Source organism: Mauremys mutica, chromosome 9, assembly GCF_020497125.1.
Source record: "Mauremys mutica isolate MM-2020 ecotype Southern chromosome 9, ASM2049712v1, whole genome shotgun sequence".
Taxonomy (NCBI): Eukaryota; Metazoa; Chordata; order Testudines; family Geoemydidae; genus Mauremys; species Mauremys mutica.
In genome coordinates this window covers 2,093,780-2,111,870 of record NC_059080.1, presented here as the reverse complement: position 1 = coordinate 2,111,870, position 18,091 = coordinate 2,093,780, and the positions used below count along the sequence as shown (strand labels likewise).

Sequence of the window (18,091 nt, the reverse complement as noted above, 5' to 3'; positions counted from 1 at the left end):
AGAATCACTTACAGATAATGTGGCTTGCATGTTCTATATCAGTAAACAGGAAGGTGCAAGATCACCAAAACTATACAATTATGGAACTGCTGTATAGCCCAGCAGCTTCAGATATTAGCTGCTTTCCTGGAGTCCAAAATTTCAAAGCCTGTTGCTCAGCAGGTGCTCCTCCCAGGACTATGAATGGGAGTTGGACTCTCAAATCCTTCATGGAATATTCCAGAGGTGGAGACTTCCACAGATGGACCTATTCACCACATCCCCCAACAGGAAGTTCCTCTTATTCTGCTGAAGAGAAGGTCTAAGTCACCTCTCTTTGGGAGACACCTCTCTGCTTCCTTGGATAGAGGACCTGTTCTACACATTCACTCCAACACTACTAATGCTAGAGTGATGAACAAGATCAGGCAAAACAAGACCAGGGTTATCCTTGTAGTACTGACCTGGCCGATGCAAGCTTGATATCTTTACCTGCTTCACCTATGTATCCAGCTGGCGCTCAAGATTCCAATGGTCCCTCTTCTCCTGTCTCAGGATGCAGGTCATGTGCTTCACCCCAACCTAGAAGTCCTCCATCTCCAGGCATGGCTCCTAGATGGTTCAAGGGATTAAAATCCACCTGCTCAACATTACTAATCAGTAAAAGGGAGTTAACTCTAATTATTTACCTTCAGAATTGGAAGAGGTTCAACCACTAGTATCAAGATCACCTCCTTGTGCCCGAATCTTCTCCTCCATCAGCCATATTGGATTATCTGCTGGGTTTAAAAAAACAGGTGTATCTATTAGTTCTATTAAAGTTCCTCTCACTGCAATATCAGCTTTTCATTTCCCTCTAGAGGGGTTTTCTATTTTTGTGCACTTAATGTCATCGAGATTTATTAAGGTCTGGGTAATCTTCACCCACATGTTAAGGATCCTGCTCAGACTTCAAATCTCAACTGCGTACTTAGATATCTTATGGGACCTCCGTTTTAATCTATAGCGACCTGCTCCTTGCTTCACTTATCTATGAAGATGGCCTTTCTAGTAGCTATCATGTCAGCCCTCAGGGTTGGAGAAATTGGAGCCTTGATGGTAGACCTCCACACGATATTTTTCAAGGACAAGGTCTCTCTGTGACTGCACCCAAAGTTCTTACCTGAGGTGCTGTCGAATTTCCATTTTAACCAATCTTAACCAGTGTTTTTTCCTAAACCACATAAATCTCACCAGGAGATTTCTCTTCAGACATTAGTTGTATGATGGGCATTGGCCTTTTATATGGATAAGACTAAACAATTTTGGAAATCATCTAGACTCTCTATCACCATTGCTGAACGGTCAAAGAAGTGCATGATCTCTTCATGGAGACTGTTGAGATGGATCTCTGGCTGTATTAGTGCTTGGTATGATGCAGCTGGTGCTTTGCCTCCCCAAAGGACTGTAGCACACACTACAAGATCACAAGCAACTTCCACAGCATTACACACAAATATTCCAGCATCTGAGATAAGCAGAGCTGCTACAGTGAATACCTTTCTCAACCCTATGCATTAGTTCACGCCACCAGATCTGATGCAGCACTTGGTTCTGCTGTACGGTCTTCGATTTTGGACTTGATTCCGAAACTCGCTCCCTCCCGGTGAGCACACTGCTCGGGAGTCACCTGAAGTGGAGCACCCATAAGGACACTGCTCAAAGAAGTAGTTACACAGTAACTGTGGTTCTTCGAGATGTGCATCCCTCTCACTACTGCCCTCCTTCCCCTCTGCTTCAGACTGTTCTTGTTGGGCATTCAGATACAGAAGAATTGAGGGCAGTTTGCCTGTGTAGCCCTGTATGCCTTCAGAGTGTGGCATCAGGTTGTATAGAGGGCATGAGCGGGCCAAATGGACACTGCTAATGGAAAAATCTCTGATCAAGGGCTTGAGAGGTGCATGTGCACCTTATGTGGAGCACCCATAGGGACATGCATCTCAAAGAACCACTGTTACTACACAAGGTAAGTAACCTTTTGTTTTTACTTCTGCAGCACTGCTAGCTTGTCAGCAGCCCTGTGACATAAGTAAGTAATGTGGATGGACAAAGGTAAGTAACGTGACCTGCTCGGGATCATGTCAGGAGTTAGTGGCAGTCAGGAATAGAAACTGCTAACTCCCAGCCCCGAGTTCTTCACCATTTAAAAACGTTTACTGAATGATTCCAATCTATCTGACAATTTGATGGACAGAGATTCCATTTGGTACAAATGAAACCCATGTTTCCTGTTTAAAAAACACAACTTGTTTCTGTTTTGTAGTACAAGTCTTCCAGAAAGAGTTCAAGTGGAAATGAAAATGATGAGGTGAGCATGATAGTGGTAAAAACTACCTCAGAAAATCCATTATTTATTTGTATTACTATAGCACCTAAGAACCCAGTCGTGGACCAGGATCACGCTGGGCTAGGTGCTATACAAACATCACACAGACTGTCCATGCCCCAGATATCTTACAATCAAAATATAAAGCAAGAGACAACAGTTGCATTCAGACAGATGGGAACACAAGGAAACAATGAGACAATGAAGCATGTGCGGATTTTTACATTTTAGTACCAGTATAATACCAAACTAGTAACTGAACAAAAGCAATATATACACTGCTATGTACATACTATACACAATATTAGGTACTTCGGATGAAGTGACTCTTCCACAAAAAGCCTGTTAATATTTCCTTATGCTTTTTGCACCATATTATTTCCATAGCATCCATCAGCATGAAATGCTAATACTAGGACTCTCATGAGATTAAAAAAAATTAATCATGATTGATTGCACGATTAATTGCGCTGTTAAACAATAATAGAATGCCATTTATTTAAATATTTTTGGATGTTTTCTACATTTTCAAATATATTGATTTCAATTAAAACACGGAATACAAAGTGTACAGTGCTCACTTTGTAATTTTTTTTACAAATATTTGCACTTTAAAAAGCAAAAGAAATAATATTTTTCAGTTCACCTACTACAAGACTGTAGTGCAATCTCTTTATCATGAAAGTTGAACTTACTATGTAGAATTATGTACCAAAAAAACTGCATTCAAAAATAAAACAATTGAAAACTTCAGAGCCTACAAGTCCACTCAGCCCTACTTCTTGTTCAGCCAATCGCTCAGACAAGTTTGTTTACCTTTGCAGATAATGCTGCCCGCTTCTTGTTTACAGTGTCACCTGAAAGCGAGAACAGGCATTTGCATGGCACTGTTGTAGCCCGCGTTGCAAGATATTTACGTGCCAGATGCGCTAAAGATTCAGATGTCCCTTCATGCTTCAACCACCATTCCAGAGGACATGCGTCCCTGCTGATGATGGGTTCTGCTCAATAATAATCCAAAGCAGTGCAGACCAATTCATGTTCATTTTAATTATGTGAGTCAGATGCCACCAGCAGAAGGTTGATTTTTCTTTTTTGGTTGTTCAAGTTCTGTAGTTTCAGCATCAGAGCGTTGCTCTTTTAAGACTTTTGAAAGTATGCTCCACACCTCGTCCCTCTCAGATTTTGGAAGGCACTTCAGATTCTGAAACCTTGGGTCGAGTGCTGTAGCTGTCTTTAGAAATCTCACATTGGTCCCTTCTTTGCATTTTGTCAAATCTGCAGTGAAAGTGTTCTTAAAACAAACACATGCTGGGTCATCATCCAAGACTGCTATAACATGAAATATATGCAGGTAAAACAGAGCAGGAGATGTACAATTCTCCCTCAAGGAGTTTAGTCACAAATTTAATGAATGCATTATTTTTTTTAACGAGCATCAGCAGCATGGAAGCATGTTCTCTGGAATGGTGGCTGAAGCACGAAGAGGCGTATGAATGTTTAGCATATCTGGCGCACAGATACCTTGCAGTGCCAGCTACAAACGTGCCATGCAAACACCTGTTCTCACTTTCAGGTGACATTGTAAATAAGAAGCGGGTAGCATTATCTCTTGTAAATTTAAAAAAAAATTGTTTTTCTTAGCGATTGGCTGAACAAGGAGGACTGAGTGAACTTGTGGGCTCTAAAGTTTTACATTGTTTTGGTTTTGAGTGCAGTTATGTAATAAAGAAAAATCTACATTTGTAAATTGCACTTTCACGGTAAAGAGATTGCACTGCAGTACTTGTATGAGGTGAATTGAAAAATACTGTGTTTTAATATTTTTACAGTGCAAATATTTGTAATAAATAATATGAAGTGAGCACTGTACACTTTATATTCTGTGTTGTAACAGAAATCCATATATTGGAATATATAGAAATACGTCCAAAAATATTTAATACATTAGTATTCTATTGTTTAACAGTGTGATTAAAACTGCGATTAATCGCCATTAATTTTTTTTACTTAATTGTGTGAGTTAACTGCCATTTAATTGGCAGCCCTAGCTATTACCAAATGCACTCCAGCCTCGCATTTGAAAGTCTGGACTATAGTAAGTAAAGAGTTAGTGTTACTTTTGAAATTCATTTTTTGTCCTCCTTTCTTTGTCTTGTCTTTCATTTCTTGTTGGAAATATTTAAAGCGAAACCTTTGGCAAACCATAATGTTGTCAGTTACCTTTCCAATTGCAAGGTCAGGATGGCTGAAATATTCTTCCTTTATCTTTTTTGTCTTTTAACTATATGGAAATGCACAAAGCAATCCTTTAGATTATTATAACAGTTACCAGTTCAACTGCTGTAGTTACTCAAGTGTGAATTAGTAGATGCATCTAAAGTTAGAATCTGGAGAAAAATTGTTCTGTAGTGTAGAAAAAGCTGGATCTCAAAGAAAGATCCAGTGAAAACTTACATTCTATTTTTGTGACCATCTTTAAAGGAAAACCGCAGTAACTAGTCCGATCTTTTCCAAAATAATATTTATAGATAAAGGTGTGCTCTGTTACTTAAACGTTTTACAACTAAATGAAAGGACTATATTTTAAAATAACATTAGCTTCAAAATGAAGTATATCAAATTGAAATGTATTTAATGAATAATAGACTTATGCATTTTTCCATTTATTGAGGTGTTCAAGTTAAAAATGTTTTACAATAGGAAAAACTATTTGTCAAATTATGGCTGTTGTACAGGTGTGTTTAGTTGATTTGCAATTTTTTTATTTAGTCACTACCACTTTGCCCGACACTTGAAGAAAAAATGTTGCATGTGTCTTTTGTATGCATTTTCATAATTTCATATTATACCTATTCAAAATCATAATTTTCATTTTATAATTTCATCTCTTTGATTTCTTTTTAGCAAGACAGTGATAATACTAATGTGTCCCCACAGTCTCCTGTATCATCTGAGGTACAAGTTTGTGGTTTTTTTTCTTTCAGTGAACATTTTCTGTGTGCTAATTTGTTTTCATTGTGGTTCACTGTGCAAAAACATGTAACTCTTGGACAGGTCAGAAAATGTTAATCAGTGGGCTTTGCTTTGAAAGAGGAATTGAAATATTATACACTTCTGCAATAATTTAAAAGCAGAAATAAGTAGGAATCAAGGACAGATTCCTTGTTAACTTCCTTAACTTGTCCTGCCTCCACTACCATCAAATCTCTCGCTCCCTCTCTGACTTTTTTGGAAGGTTGGAGTATAAGAAAGCGCCATTTGTTTTCTGCCTCTCTTACTCTAGCTGATGAAAATAGCTACTGAGAAGGGAGAAATCATAGCTGCCATATTGAACAGAGACAGAGTGTAGGCTACCTACATGTGTAGCATTTTAGTTTTAAAAACAAGTTATGGTGTAGGACCTCAGCGAGTCCATAGAGGAGCTAGAATTGTGAAAGGCCCCCCTCTAATTTAAGGGGTTTCATCCCCACAGTCGTGACTGCCTTATGCATCTTTTACCCAGGCAGTGTGGTTCTCTGGCTGTTTGAGGGTTAAGAAGGAAAATGCTTTGTGGCCTGACCATGATGTTTCCCTGGCTGTCAGCTGCATTATAGTACTGACCCAGGAAGAAAAGACACCCAATGAAGCTGAAGGTTTCCACCCACTGTCATATAGGGATCATGAGGGTGTGGCATGAGGTAGGAGTCTCCTGTGTACAGTGGAGGGGGCTGGGAGAAGATTCCAAGCACATCAGGGATCTGAAGAGTTGGAGTTTCCCTTCGCCACCTTTTGGGATGAGAGAGGCCGCTGTCCCAGCTGTTGAAAGTAATTTCTTCTTGAAAACAGAAAGATAGTCCCTCCTGGGTCTATTTTCCCCCCATTTGAGCTGCAAAAGGGTATCCAGACCAGATCTTGATCTGTGCTGTCACAGCAGGGGAGAGACAGACTTGGATTAGTGGCTGTCTATCTGCAAGCTGCTCGTTCCACAATTACCTACCCATGCTGTCATTTACCATTGTTCTGTAAGTGGTTCTGGCCTTGCTTGCACATACAAGTGGCACCAAGTTAACTAGCATTGGCTTTTATATAGATGTAGTTAAATTGATCCCAGCTTGTGTGTGGATACACTTAGTCTTCACAAACTAGCTTAGAAATGTGTGGATACACTTAGTCTTCACAAACTAGCTTAGAAATGTGTCCATGCAGAGGCTTGTACTAGTTTAAATTGATTTAAAAACAGATTTGAGTTAAACTTGTGCCACTTTTGTGCCTAGAAGAGGCTTGTGTCTTTTTCTGTTCTGTGGATGATGAGTCTTCATTCGCTGCTTTCTTATTAAAATGTCTTCCCCCTTATTATAGCTTTTCAACTAAGTTAAAGCAGGTTGTCGTCATGGAAACAAAAGTTTAGGGTGTGAAAACATTTTTTTTTTAATTTTTCATCAAAAATTGGAGAAAATTGCAGAAAACTTGATATATTATCTCTTTAACAGGATTATGAAAGGACAGACAGTAACTCTCATGGTCCGTTTGGTCTCAAACCTAGGTCAGGTAAGGTGGTGTTCTCTAATACAGTATGCCACAGCAAATCTTGCTTCCCACATTAGAGCTGAAGATAAAGGCAGCAGAGATGTGAGACTGGGACTTTTTGGAACAAATAGAAGGGGAGAGGCCACTGCACAGTACAGTGCCCACGGTTGACTTATGGCAAGTGTACAGTTGGAAGAGGCATGGCTAGCTGCTCTGATAAGCTCATAACTGCACAGTCTCTAAATTGCAGTTTTGCTACATTGATTTCTAGAGTCCTGCACGGATACAAAATTTCGATCTGCATCGGAGCTGCAAAAATTGTCTGAGTATCCACAGATGCAGGTACCCGCGGATATAAAGCAAATATCCACGGATTTGCAGGGCTCTATTGATTTCTCTTTTGTGTCTTTTGCCATCCTTTGTAGGAGGGAAAACAATGCAGACCTGCTTTTGGCAATCAATGGCTGGGAGCTTCACAGAAGGGCGGGCTATTGTCTATTGACATAATATGTGGGGTTTCAGAGTTTGCCAGTAGTCATTAGGCTCAGCACATTTAGGCTGCCACGCCCTTGCCACTTCCAGAGTGCTGCTAACTCCTCTTATTTAAAGCAGACCTTAATTTTCTGAAGACTAGGAAGCAAGGCTACAAATATTTGTAGTTAGTGCTGTCTTCTGACATTTGCATCAGTCATATGCATGTTATATATATTAACTATTTAAAGTATAGTTGAGAAATGCTGCCTTGGCCAAACAATGAAGAATTTCACATGAACATCTGGGAGGTTCTGAGCTCATTAGGAAAAGCTTGCCTTACTTCTTTACAATATGTATTCAGGTCAATCTTTTGCTCTCTTAACAAATTTGTTCTTTGTTAATACTAGCTTGTAAGCACTCAGTATTAAAATGCATTCTGCAGTTGGTCATTTATTGTCTCTGTGGACAGTTCACTCTCTAACGTATAGTGTATTATAAAAGAGTTCCACCTTTTAAGAAGTTTATGCTTTGGGTATTTCCATAGACTCGGTGGTTAAGATGAGAATACACATCTTTTATGTGTAGCATGCATGTCATAAAATGTACAGGACCAGTGTTGGCATTAGGAACAAGTTACATAAAACGCTCATTATTGGGGATGTCTAGATTCTTTCCTGCTAAGACGACCCTTCCCCCCCCCCCAAAATAGAACTTTTCAATGTGTTTTCACAAGAATTAAACTTAAAAGTGTAATAAGTTACAATATTTCTAAATATTATGGAAATTCTTCCAACTTAAATACTGCAAAATTATTGGTATTTGCAAGTATGAGGATAATCCAATAATAAAATAGTTGCCTGCAAGGTTTTTTGATAGTGGATAATGATAAACAAATGCAAACTTGAATGCTTAACCTTGTCCTTTCCATTGCAGCAGTGTAGTATTATGAAGCTTTGGTCAATAAGAAAATTCATACTTGTAACTTGTGGTTTCATAAACTTTCTCCCATCTCTTAGTTTTAAATATTTATTTTAATAATTTATGGTTATAAATAAATTCAGGGAGTTCCTTCCACAACAGTTTTATGCTGGGCTACAGTAAAAAGCTGTAAGAATAGATATTTTCAAAAACCAGTATGGTTTACCTTGTCAAAAATGAAAGCACAGTTTTGTATCCAGACAGATTTGCTACCTACCTAATTTCCAGGCACAAATGCAGACATTTGAAGGGAGAGCCAATGTGCTTCCCTTTGAAAATTTAACACCTAAAGACTACATGTAGCTGCTAGGCCATTGAGCCTTAAGTTATTGTAGTCACTTTATAGCATTGAAACATACTTGTTCTGCTTAACATTTCAGTAACTGTGATTCTCTCTTTTACTTTACTGGTGGATGTTTTTTCCACAGTGGGGTGTTCCAAATATTGACAACTGTCTGTTTTATAACAGCTTTCAGCCGTTCCTCTCGCCAGGACTCTGGAGTAGTGGACCCTGGATTTACAATGAGGAGGAAAATGGAGCATTTAAGGGAAGAAAGGGAACAAATAAGACATCTTCGCAATGTACGTTCCCATGACTTGCTGTTTAGGCTCCAGCTGGTGGGGCCACACCCTTGCGTGCAGTGCGCTTACTTTTCTTTGCACCACCAGCATGTACTTGTTGTAAAACCTGTCTACATGGCCCAGGCAGTGCAAGGATGATAACTGTAGTATTGTAACTCCATATTTGGAGTTTGTATGCAACACATCTCTCCTACCAGGTTAGGAAAGGGGGTGCAGTTGGGATGCCCCTACATGTCAATCTGGGCCATACGTTTGGCCCTTGAGAGCCAATGTGGCACAAGGAGAATGGTGCCCACCTCTTAACTAGCGAGCTGTGCATTCTGGCATGTACCTGAAGAGTTGGTCCCAGGTTTCGAATCCTCATCCCTGAGTCATCAGACATGCTTTGGTGGGAAGGACCTTAGCTGAAAAAAGTGTGAATAAAGCCATGTTGGATCTAAATTTCAGTGTTTTGAATAAATGTTTTCCTATATCGCTCTATTCTGAAAATCATTTTGTAAGTTACATTCTTAATTATTAAAACAAAGTGTAACTCTTTTTTTATGCAACTACTAAAGAATGGTTAGATAAAATAGAAACTTAGAACAGTCAGTTCTTCTTGATGTTGTGTTAGTTATATTTTTAATTCATCCTCAAATTCTCAGCTGCCTGCATGTCATCAGAGGCTGCACACATCTAAAGGGCACATAATGTTCAGAGATTTCAGTTAAACACTGAGTCTATATTATAAATAATACCATGATAGCAGCTCCAGCTCCTGCTGCAGCAGCAATTTGCTCAAGTCCAGTTAAGCTGTTGAGGAGAAGCACTGCTCCTAAGATGATTAATCGAGTGTGCTTCCTGCCCCTTTTTCCATGAAGGCTTGTAGTTTGTGTGGTGAAAAGCACTTCCTCCTTCCTCCAACTCACTTGCTACACAGGTGTAGGTACTTCTACCCCTCACCACTCAATTATCACTTCCTGGATGGGTGACACCCCACCCCCCAAAATATGCTTCCACTCCAACCATCTCTGTCTCTCTCTGTGGGTATGACCCCCAGAGTAGAAAAAATAAAAGAAGTTGCCTCCCATGAATAGCATGTATCAAACCCATAGCCTCCATATCTTCACCAGCAGCCGATGCTGCTTTTCAGCCTGACACTTCAGCCTACAGATCCTTCACCTTCAGAAAATGAAAGTGCAAGCTGTCCATTATATGGGCTTTGATAGGAGCAGTAGGTTTGTTTTCATAGCTGATCTGCACAGGTGAGCAGCTGCATGAGCTGCTACCTCTATATACCTGTGAACATAGTCACACCATTAAAAACTGAGCTGAGGAAAAACAAGTTAATTATACAAAGAATATTTGTACTCAGTAGCATAACAGTTTAGGCTTAGTGTTGCCATTTTTAAATTTATGGGATTACTGGATTTTAAATTAAATCAAAATTTCCTTGACAGTGAGAATATCGTTACTATGGATGCCTCTTCTATTTTACAGAATCTTGAATCGAGGCTAAAAGTCATTTTGCCAGATGATATTGGAGCAGCATTGATGGATGGGGTTGTTCTTTGCCATTTAGCCAATCACATAAGGCCACGTTCTGTTGCAAGTATTCATGTACCATCACCAGCAGTGGTGAGTCAGCTACATCATTTTTATTCTATCTGAAGTGAAAGCAAACTGTTGGAGTTCAACACTAGAAAATTGTGTATTACCTTCACTATTTTAAATGGTTATATTATCAATTTTTATTTTATTTCAGGATGCAATAAGCCAGTATTTGGTGTTACATTAAGGCTCAAGGGTATAGCAGTCTGTTATGTACTAAGTCCTTAAAAAATTAGTTTTGTAACTTTGCTTGTTTTCTAATACAACTGTTATTGAATTTGCATCATAATTATAAAGTCCTTTTATAAATGCGTAACAAAGATCTAACATCCTATCTTTACAGCCTAAACTCAGTATGGCAAAGTGCAGAAGAAATGTTGAAAACTTTCTTGATGCTTGTAAAAAATTGGGCGTGCCACAGGTATACTAATCACTTTATTGATTAATATACTTCATTAATAATCACAGACAAGATGTGTCAGCATTTACTTTTCTGGGTTATCTAGAAAGCATAGTAGTTAAAGCAGTGAAATGTGAGTTGGGAGACCTGTGTTCCATTCCTGGCTCTGCCACTGGCTTGCTGGATGACCTTGGCCAGGTCACTTCCCTGTGCCTCAGTTTCAGGGGATAATGATAGTGACCTTCTGTATAAAGTGCGTTGAGATCTACTGGTGAATAGAAGAGCTGCGTGTGTGTGTGTGTGTTTATCAGAAACCCTTCGTTTAGTGGCACATTGTGGCATGAATGACAGTATCTGCCTAGGAAAGATCTTGGACTAGAATGAACGGGATTTTGCAGATCACAAGGTGCATTGACAGAGCTACACAGAGGAAGCTTGCATGGCTCTTAACTGTACTAGCTCATCTGTAGTTTTTGTTACTATTCCCTCACTTTCATTTTACCCACGCTCATTCTTCCACCTTCTCCATGAAGGGAAAAATTAAGGGCCAAATTTTCTTCCGTGCATTAGGGAACAGGAAACCCCATGAGTTTGTATTTGCAGTAGCCACATGACTGTTCTGCTAGTGGCTGTTTAACTCCACCTCAGTAGGACAGGAAGGTGGCTTAACCCTGAAAACCGTAGTTCCTAAGCTATAACCCTGTGCTTCTGCTCCCACCCTCCATATCCGCACAACTCCTGCACAAGTCATGTTTCCAATGACTCCCCTACTGGCTGCTACCCATGACTCCACTTTGGTAGAGAAAAGGGGTTCATGTTGAATGTAACGCTTAAGAGAATTCCTATGGGTTTGGGTGGGAGATGAGTCATTCTTGAGTTCCAGCAGATTGTAATCCTCCTTACAAACAACTTGTAGTGGAGCTTCTGCAAGGACAAGGAAGGAAGAAGTCTGCCACTGACCAGCACTACCCCACCCTCACTCCATTTTGCTCCCTCTGTTTATGAAAGCAGATGGGAGTCTCCGGCCCTAAATAGTCAATAAACTGTCAGAGGCTTCTAAGAAATAGTGTTTATTTCTTCTTAGTTTAACATTTTAATGAAACACTCTTTAGTTTTTGTTTTGCTCTAATTTATATTTGTGTGTCATTTTTTCACACTGCAATTATCAGATCTTATGTGAGATATAATTAACTTCTGAGCACCTTGTCACACTTAAAATTTTGCTGTAGAGATAGATGCATATGCAAACTTATTGACCAGAGAAGATTTCTACATGGATCTCTAATTAGTCATAGTGAGGTATTTGAGTGTTGAAGTCTTCTGAAAGTACACTTTTTACCCAAGCTGTGCAGAATGATTGAAACATGATGCATATACCATTTTATTTTTCAGGAAAGGCTTTGCCTGCCTCATCACATTTTGGAGGAAAGGGGTCTAGTGAAAGTTGGTCTTACAGTTCAGGCTCTGCTTGAACTACCTTCATCTAAAGCATCCCAGCTTTCTTCTGTGTAACATGACTTTTGGAAACCAGACAACTTATCATGGATCTATTGATTTAGATTGCTGCCAAGCAATTCAGCTTCCTCAATGGGAACATCCAAGCCATCAGAAGTAGTTTCTGCCCAGACACTTTAGACAGAGCCTTATTTTGGAGGGACATGTAAAACTTTGATTTCAAACTGACTGTTACCTGAATATACAGTTATACTGATGTTTTAAAACTTGGATGCACAAGAGATTTTTAACAACATCAGATTCTCTGTCCAGGTAATATAAGTTCTAAGTTTCCCATTAATGTTTCATTATATTATTTTTAAAAGCTGGATTTTTTTTTACTACATTGAAAATGTTGTTTAGTTCTGTTTTATAAAGGATAACATCACCCCCCCACCCCAAACAAAGCCCTACTAGAAAAAGTTTGTCAATCATTTGGGTTAAATGTAAAGATAAAACAAAAACCAGCTACAGTATGATAATGAAAATCTGAGTGACAGATCACATTTAATCCATTTTTGTTTCATATAGCTCTATATTTGAGTTCTTTATTTCTTGCACTTCTGACTGTAATTTATATACTTCTAACATCTCCAGTATTTAGTTGGATGTATGGTAATTACACAAAACATTATATAGGAAAAAGGTGTTTTTTCCAATCTTCTAAGTTTGTGCCAAACTATTTTTTCAGTTGTACGGTAGATTGTTTACATGTGAAGTGCCTGTGTAATTGATGACTCTTAATAGTCTTAAATGTTTTTGCAATTTCTTTGTCTGAAATAGATACAATGGGAATTTTAATATTTTAATAGTTTTTCTTAAGGTCAGTAATATGTGAAGATTTAAATGATGCTTCACATTTTTTTGTGTTAGGTGTTTTAAGTTGCACAATTTGATTATGTTTAATGATTGGAAAATAATGTAAATACATTTTATTTATGCTATTTAATTTGATAATACCCAATCACTTTTCTTCTAATGTATTGTTAACAAAAATTGTCACTTTGAGTTATTTTCCGTCTTTGAGACAAACCATGACGTCCATAGTTAAATAAGAAATGTATGGACTAGTGATGCATACATAATAATCATTAAGGATGTTTTGATAAAGCTGCCAAAATCTCAGGTTTATGCTGTGACTTTCAGGATTTTACATCATGTTGTTCCTGATTTTGCATTAGTTTTTTTTACAGTAACATCACCACAAGTTAGATTAAAAAAAATTCAAGCTAGGAATCTTTATATTTTTCAGTGTTTACACGTTTGTTGAGAGGGACTTATTTTGGAAATAACCACCTGCATGACATACCGCATCATCACTTTGCACCAATGCTTCTCATTTGCACCAGTGTCACCAATTATCAACAGTTAAGTCTGTGCTGAGAATATCAAACTCTCGGGGACAAATGTTTAAAAAAAAAAAATTAAATCCCCGCAACAGAAGCTTTGTTGAACTTCTGGGTTTAAGTACTTGTTTGATTCTACAACTTTTCTGACTGATATTTTTCCCACAGAGTTCTGAGATATTTTAAGATTGATGGACAGTTGACTCCCTTTCTTTCTGTCTCTTTCCCTTCCTCCCAAACAAGTTTACCTTCTTAGTAAATATTTAGTATCAGAGGGGTAGCTGTGTTAGTCTGGATCTGTAAAAGCAGCAAAGAGTCTTGTAGCACCCTATAGACTAACAGACGTTTTGGAGCATGAGCTTTCGACATGCATCCGACGAAGTGGGTATTCACCCACGAAAGCTCATGCTCCAAAACATCTGTTAGTCTATAAGGTGCCACAGGACTCTTTGCTGCTTTTAGTAAATATGTGTCTTAATAAAAAAATGTTGGGCTCTAAATATGTCTCAGATGTATTTTTAGACTGTTACTTTAGATCAAGGGTAAAACCTTGTGTGCCAGATGATGTAAAAAAATTAAGTTGTACTCTTTTGCCAATTGACCTAAAGCTATTTCATTTCATTTGGCAAAGGAATGAGGAAGAAAATATTGCTTTATTTCTTCCTTACTCTCTTTAATTGACGCATTAAAGCCAGTTAAGAAGAAAATTAAAATCCTGATGGCTAAAAGATTTAGAAGATAAAATTATTTTATGTTCTTTAACTAAAATCCATTGAAATAAAAGTAATTCATAGGCTCTTGTTAACATATGCTATTGTTTATAGAGTGCATTCTCAAATATAGTTCATGCCCTCCTTTACAAAATCACATACATAAAAATATAATTTAAACAGGTACTCATGCAGAAACTGTAATTGGCTCAATATAATCGGCCATTAAAATAAGTAGTTTCATTTATCTTTCCTCTGAATTATCCTTTTTTGTTTATCTTAATTCATATTCATAGCAGAGGTCCATTCTAAAAAAAGAATGGGTAAATATTCTCATTTCACATAAATGCAGTATCGGGGGGGAAAAATTTAGTTGAGATTACAATGAACAAGTACATTTTAGTTCAGTAAGCAGATTTTTGGTTGTTACTTTTGCTGTATTTTAATAGCTGAAGAATTACCTGATCATTCAGAGGGAAAATGTTCCATATTAAGAACTGTACTATCTTGCAGTTTTTTTTATACATACCCTCTTGACCTCAAAAATAGCAATTCCTGTTCCAGTAGTGTTAACCATAGACTTGCGGGTGGCAAAGACATTAAGTTTCAGATTTTTGTAACCATAGTCTGTTGGATAATGCAAGTGTTTGTTGGATTGTTTAAATATGTTCACCAATCCTGAACGACACTTCAGTTTTCCTGATGGAATTAAATTTCCTCTGTAAAGTTTGCTGAATACAGTGCAATCCTCACTTAAGACCCCTTCTAGTCACTTAGTTTTTGTTTATCCCGTGTGAAGTATTGCAATATGTCAAGAGAAGATTACATTCTGACTTAAAATTTTAACACTAAAAAGTCTAGCTGTCAGTGTAGTACACTAGTTTCACTTAAAAATAAATAAAAGTTAGCACAGTTAGCTTAAAATAGTTGGACAGATTTATTTGGGCATAAGCTTTTGTGGATTAAAAAACCCACTTCTTCAGATTCATGGAGTCATGCATCTGAAGAAGTGCTTTTTTTACCCACGAAAGCACCTCTTGTGCAGGGATCCAGAGGGAAAAACAGCCTGCTGCCAGGTTCCAGGCTTGTACGGCGTTTCCTGTATGCCACCTCCGTCAGGGCATGCTGGGAACCACAACTGCCCAGAACCCTCGTTCTCCCCCCAGCAATGTATTTGCAAGCTAAAGAGCTGGACTTTGCTGGCCCCTAGTGGCAGCCAGCAGCTCTGCAGCGCCAATTCTGCAGGGGAAAAAGGAAATTCTGCCCAGAACTTGAATTCTGCACAAATTCTGTGGGAATTCTGCACCATTGCACAATGCAGGAGTAGTAGCATCTGTAGAAAAAACTGAAAAAGGAGTTAATATGGCTCCATGTTTTAAGGACTGAAGAAACAATACCTCCAATCTGAAAATGGGGGAGGCATTGCTGTCTACAACATATCTTTTTTCCCCCACCTCAGAATTCAAAATAAACCCCAACTGCAGCTTTGGAGAGTAAGGGAAGGGCAAGGTTCCTTAGGTCAATATTGAATGAATATTAGATTTCCATGCAGAAATCAGGACGCAGTGTGGCAGGGCCTGGCCATTCCCTTGTGTTAAACCAGCCCACTGAGTGGAAGTAGCAGACCCTCTCTCCTCCCATGTACAGACAAGGGGAAAGCAGCCTGTAGAAGGATGCTCCTAGCTGGTGGAATTAACTAATATTGCATGTTTAGAGTGTTGTTTCTTTCTAAATGTCTTTAATCATAAGAAGCCATCATCAGTCCTTCTATTATCTATTTCTATTGCTAACCACATCTGCTTACAGACCCACTAACTTCACCCCCTCATGCTCCCAGTAGCCTGTCTTCCCCCTTACTTTTCCATGTGGGAAACTGCCTCAGGGCTCTGCACTGGGGCATCAAATGGAGTGAAGAGATCCCAACATCCTGCACATTTGAAACACTGTGTTTCCATTTTGTGTAGGACCTTCTTTGGCTACTCAGATTGGGCTTTTTTGGTGGGGGCTTCAGAGAACTCAGCATTGGCTTGACTTGAATAGGAATAGAGTTATGCCAACAGTAAGAGCTTTAGGAAATCTCACTCATTGCCTTTTGATGATTTAACTATCATAGGAGTTATTCACGTGCTGATTATTGAGCATTCAAAGCCATTACCCCAAGATAATTAAAAATGCATCTTATAGTTTTATATTATGTGTCTGAACATATCAATATGTTTTCTTTGGCCCCATATGTGTCTTCTCTTCCCCCAAAGATTGGCAGGATGTTTGGGTGGCTCCAGTGTCTCATGTAAGAATGTTTTGTCCTTTAAGGAATAAGATATTTCAGCTAAGGCGTTTCTAGGTGATTCATTGCACTACTTAAAACATGCTATAAAATGCTTAGTTCAAGGTGGCTGAATGACTTCGAACTGTCTCAGAAATACTCTTACTAAAGTCTCACTAGTTTACATATAAACAATTAAAGGCTGGACTGATCTGTGACTTTGATATGGCACACAGGAGTGCAAGTCATTGACGGACAATCAAAAAGCCTCAGTTGTGTCCAGATTTCTAAAGCCCTTCCATAACATAACCAGGGCCCTAAATAATGTCCTGTATAAAGGAGCAAATTAAGAAAGGAAATAGTAATTTTTTAACTATCACATGAATTGTAAGGATTCTGAGTAAAATCCTGGCTCCATTGAAGTCATTGAGAGTTTTGCTAGTGACTTCAATGGGACCAAGATTTCTGATCTTATGGAAACCGAAAGCCTATAGTATTTTGAAAACAAAATAAAGATCAGGAGAAGGTTTTAAAAGAGTTTAATGAGCCTGAGCAGTCTCCACAGCAGTTTTTTAGATAATGCCACTGTAAATTTTAGAGTGCTTCTAAAAGCCAGTCAATGATTCACCTCTTTTCAGCTCTCTGGTAAGCTACAGAAAGCTCTAAAATATGTACATTAATACATTTATATAGCAAAGTACTATATTTTGTGTCGTGCAGTACTAAGACAGTGAAAGATTTCCTCAGGAGCACAACTTTTATACCACAAGAAGCTAAATAGCATCAGTTGTGGAGGTGGGAACTATCAGCAGTTGTTTCACGATAGTGAAAACTGCATTTTTTTTTAAAATGTTTGGTGACTTGGAGGCAGTTATCTTCCAAAATAAAAAATATTGGCATTAAAATCCATGGCCAGATTCAAGCCATGGTAAGATGTGATGTATTCCATAAATATTTTCAATTTTGATCATTTTTTGACAAGATGGTGGTTGTCTTCACTAAACCTCAGAAGTTCCATGTTTCTCCCCAGTATTTTAGGAAATGATAGTTTTAAAATATATTTTCAAAACTACTGGTGTTCACAGGCAGAGCATGTGAAAATGAAGTAAAGGATCACTTTAAGCTCTGACGTCATTTCCTTTTGATATTTTCTTAAATGCCAAAACATAACATAGGGCTGCATTTTGTCTGGCTTTTTCAAAATAAGTCTGCATTCCAACACAGAGACAATGATAAAACATTTATTTGGTAAACAAAGTCTTAAAAAGAAATGTATCTTTACCAAATTCCAACTTCCCCAACATGTTTTTCATAATTTGGTAAATGACACAATGTCAAGCCTTCACTTGCATTAAAAGGCCTACTTTTACCATGATACAATCTAATTAACTTTTGTCT

General features: G+C 38.2%; 1 protein-coding gene across 5 annotated transcripts in view; it reads left to right on the top strand.

The window, feature by feature from the left end:
* The window catches only part of LRCH2 (leucine rich repeats and calponin homology domain containing 2), a 73,080-nt gene extending 59,042 nt beyond the window's left edge, over positions 1 to 14,038 (top strand). For all 5 annotated transcript variants that reach the window (XM_045030830.1, XM_045030829.1, XM_045030834.1 and 2 more), the window contains 7 exons: positions 2,282 to 2,326; positions 5,252 to 5,302; positions 6,817 to 6,874; positions 8,775 to 8,887; positions 10,367 to 10,504; positions 10,821 to 10,898; positions 12,270 to 14,038. In XM_045030830.1, coding sequence (XP_044886765.1) covers positions 2,282 to 2,326; positions 5,252 to 5,302; positions 6,817 to 6,874; positions 8,775 to 8,887; positions 10,367 to 10,504; positions 10,821 to 10,898; positions 12,270 to 12,389 — 603 coding nt within the window. In that variant the 3' untranslated portion in view covers positions 12,390 to 14,038. The remainder of the gene's footprint in view (positions 1 to 2,281; positions 2,327 to 5,251; positions 5,303 to 6,816; positions 6,875 to 8,774; positions 8,888 to 10,366; positions 10,505 to 10,820; positions 10,899 to 12,269) is intronic.
* The last annotated feature ends 4,053 nt before the right edge of the window (positions 14,039 to 18,091 follow it).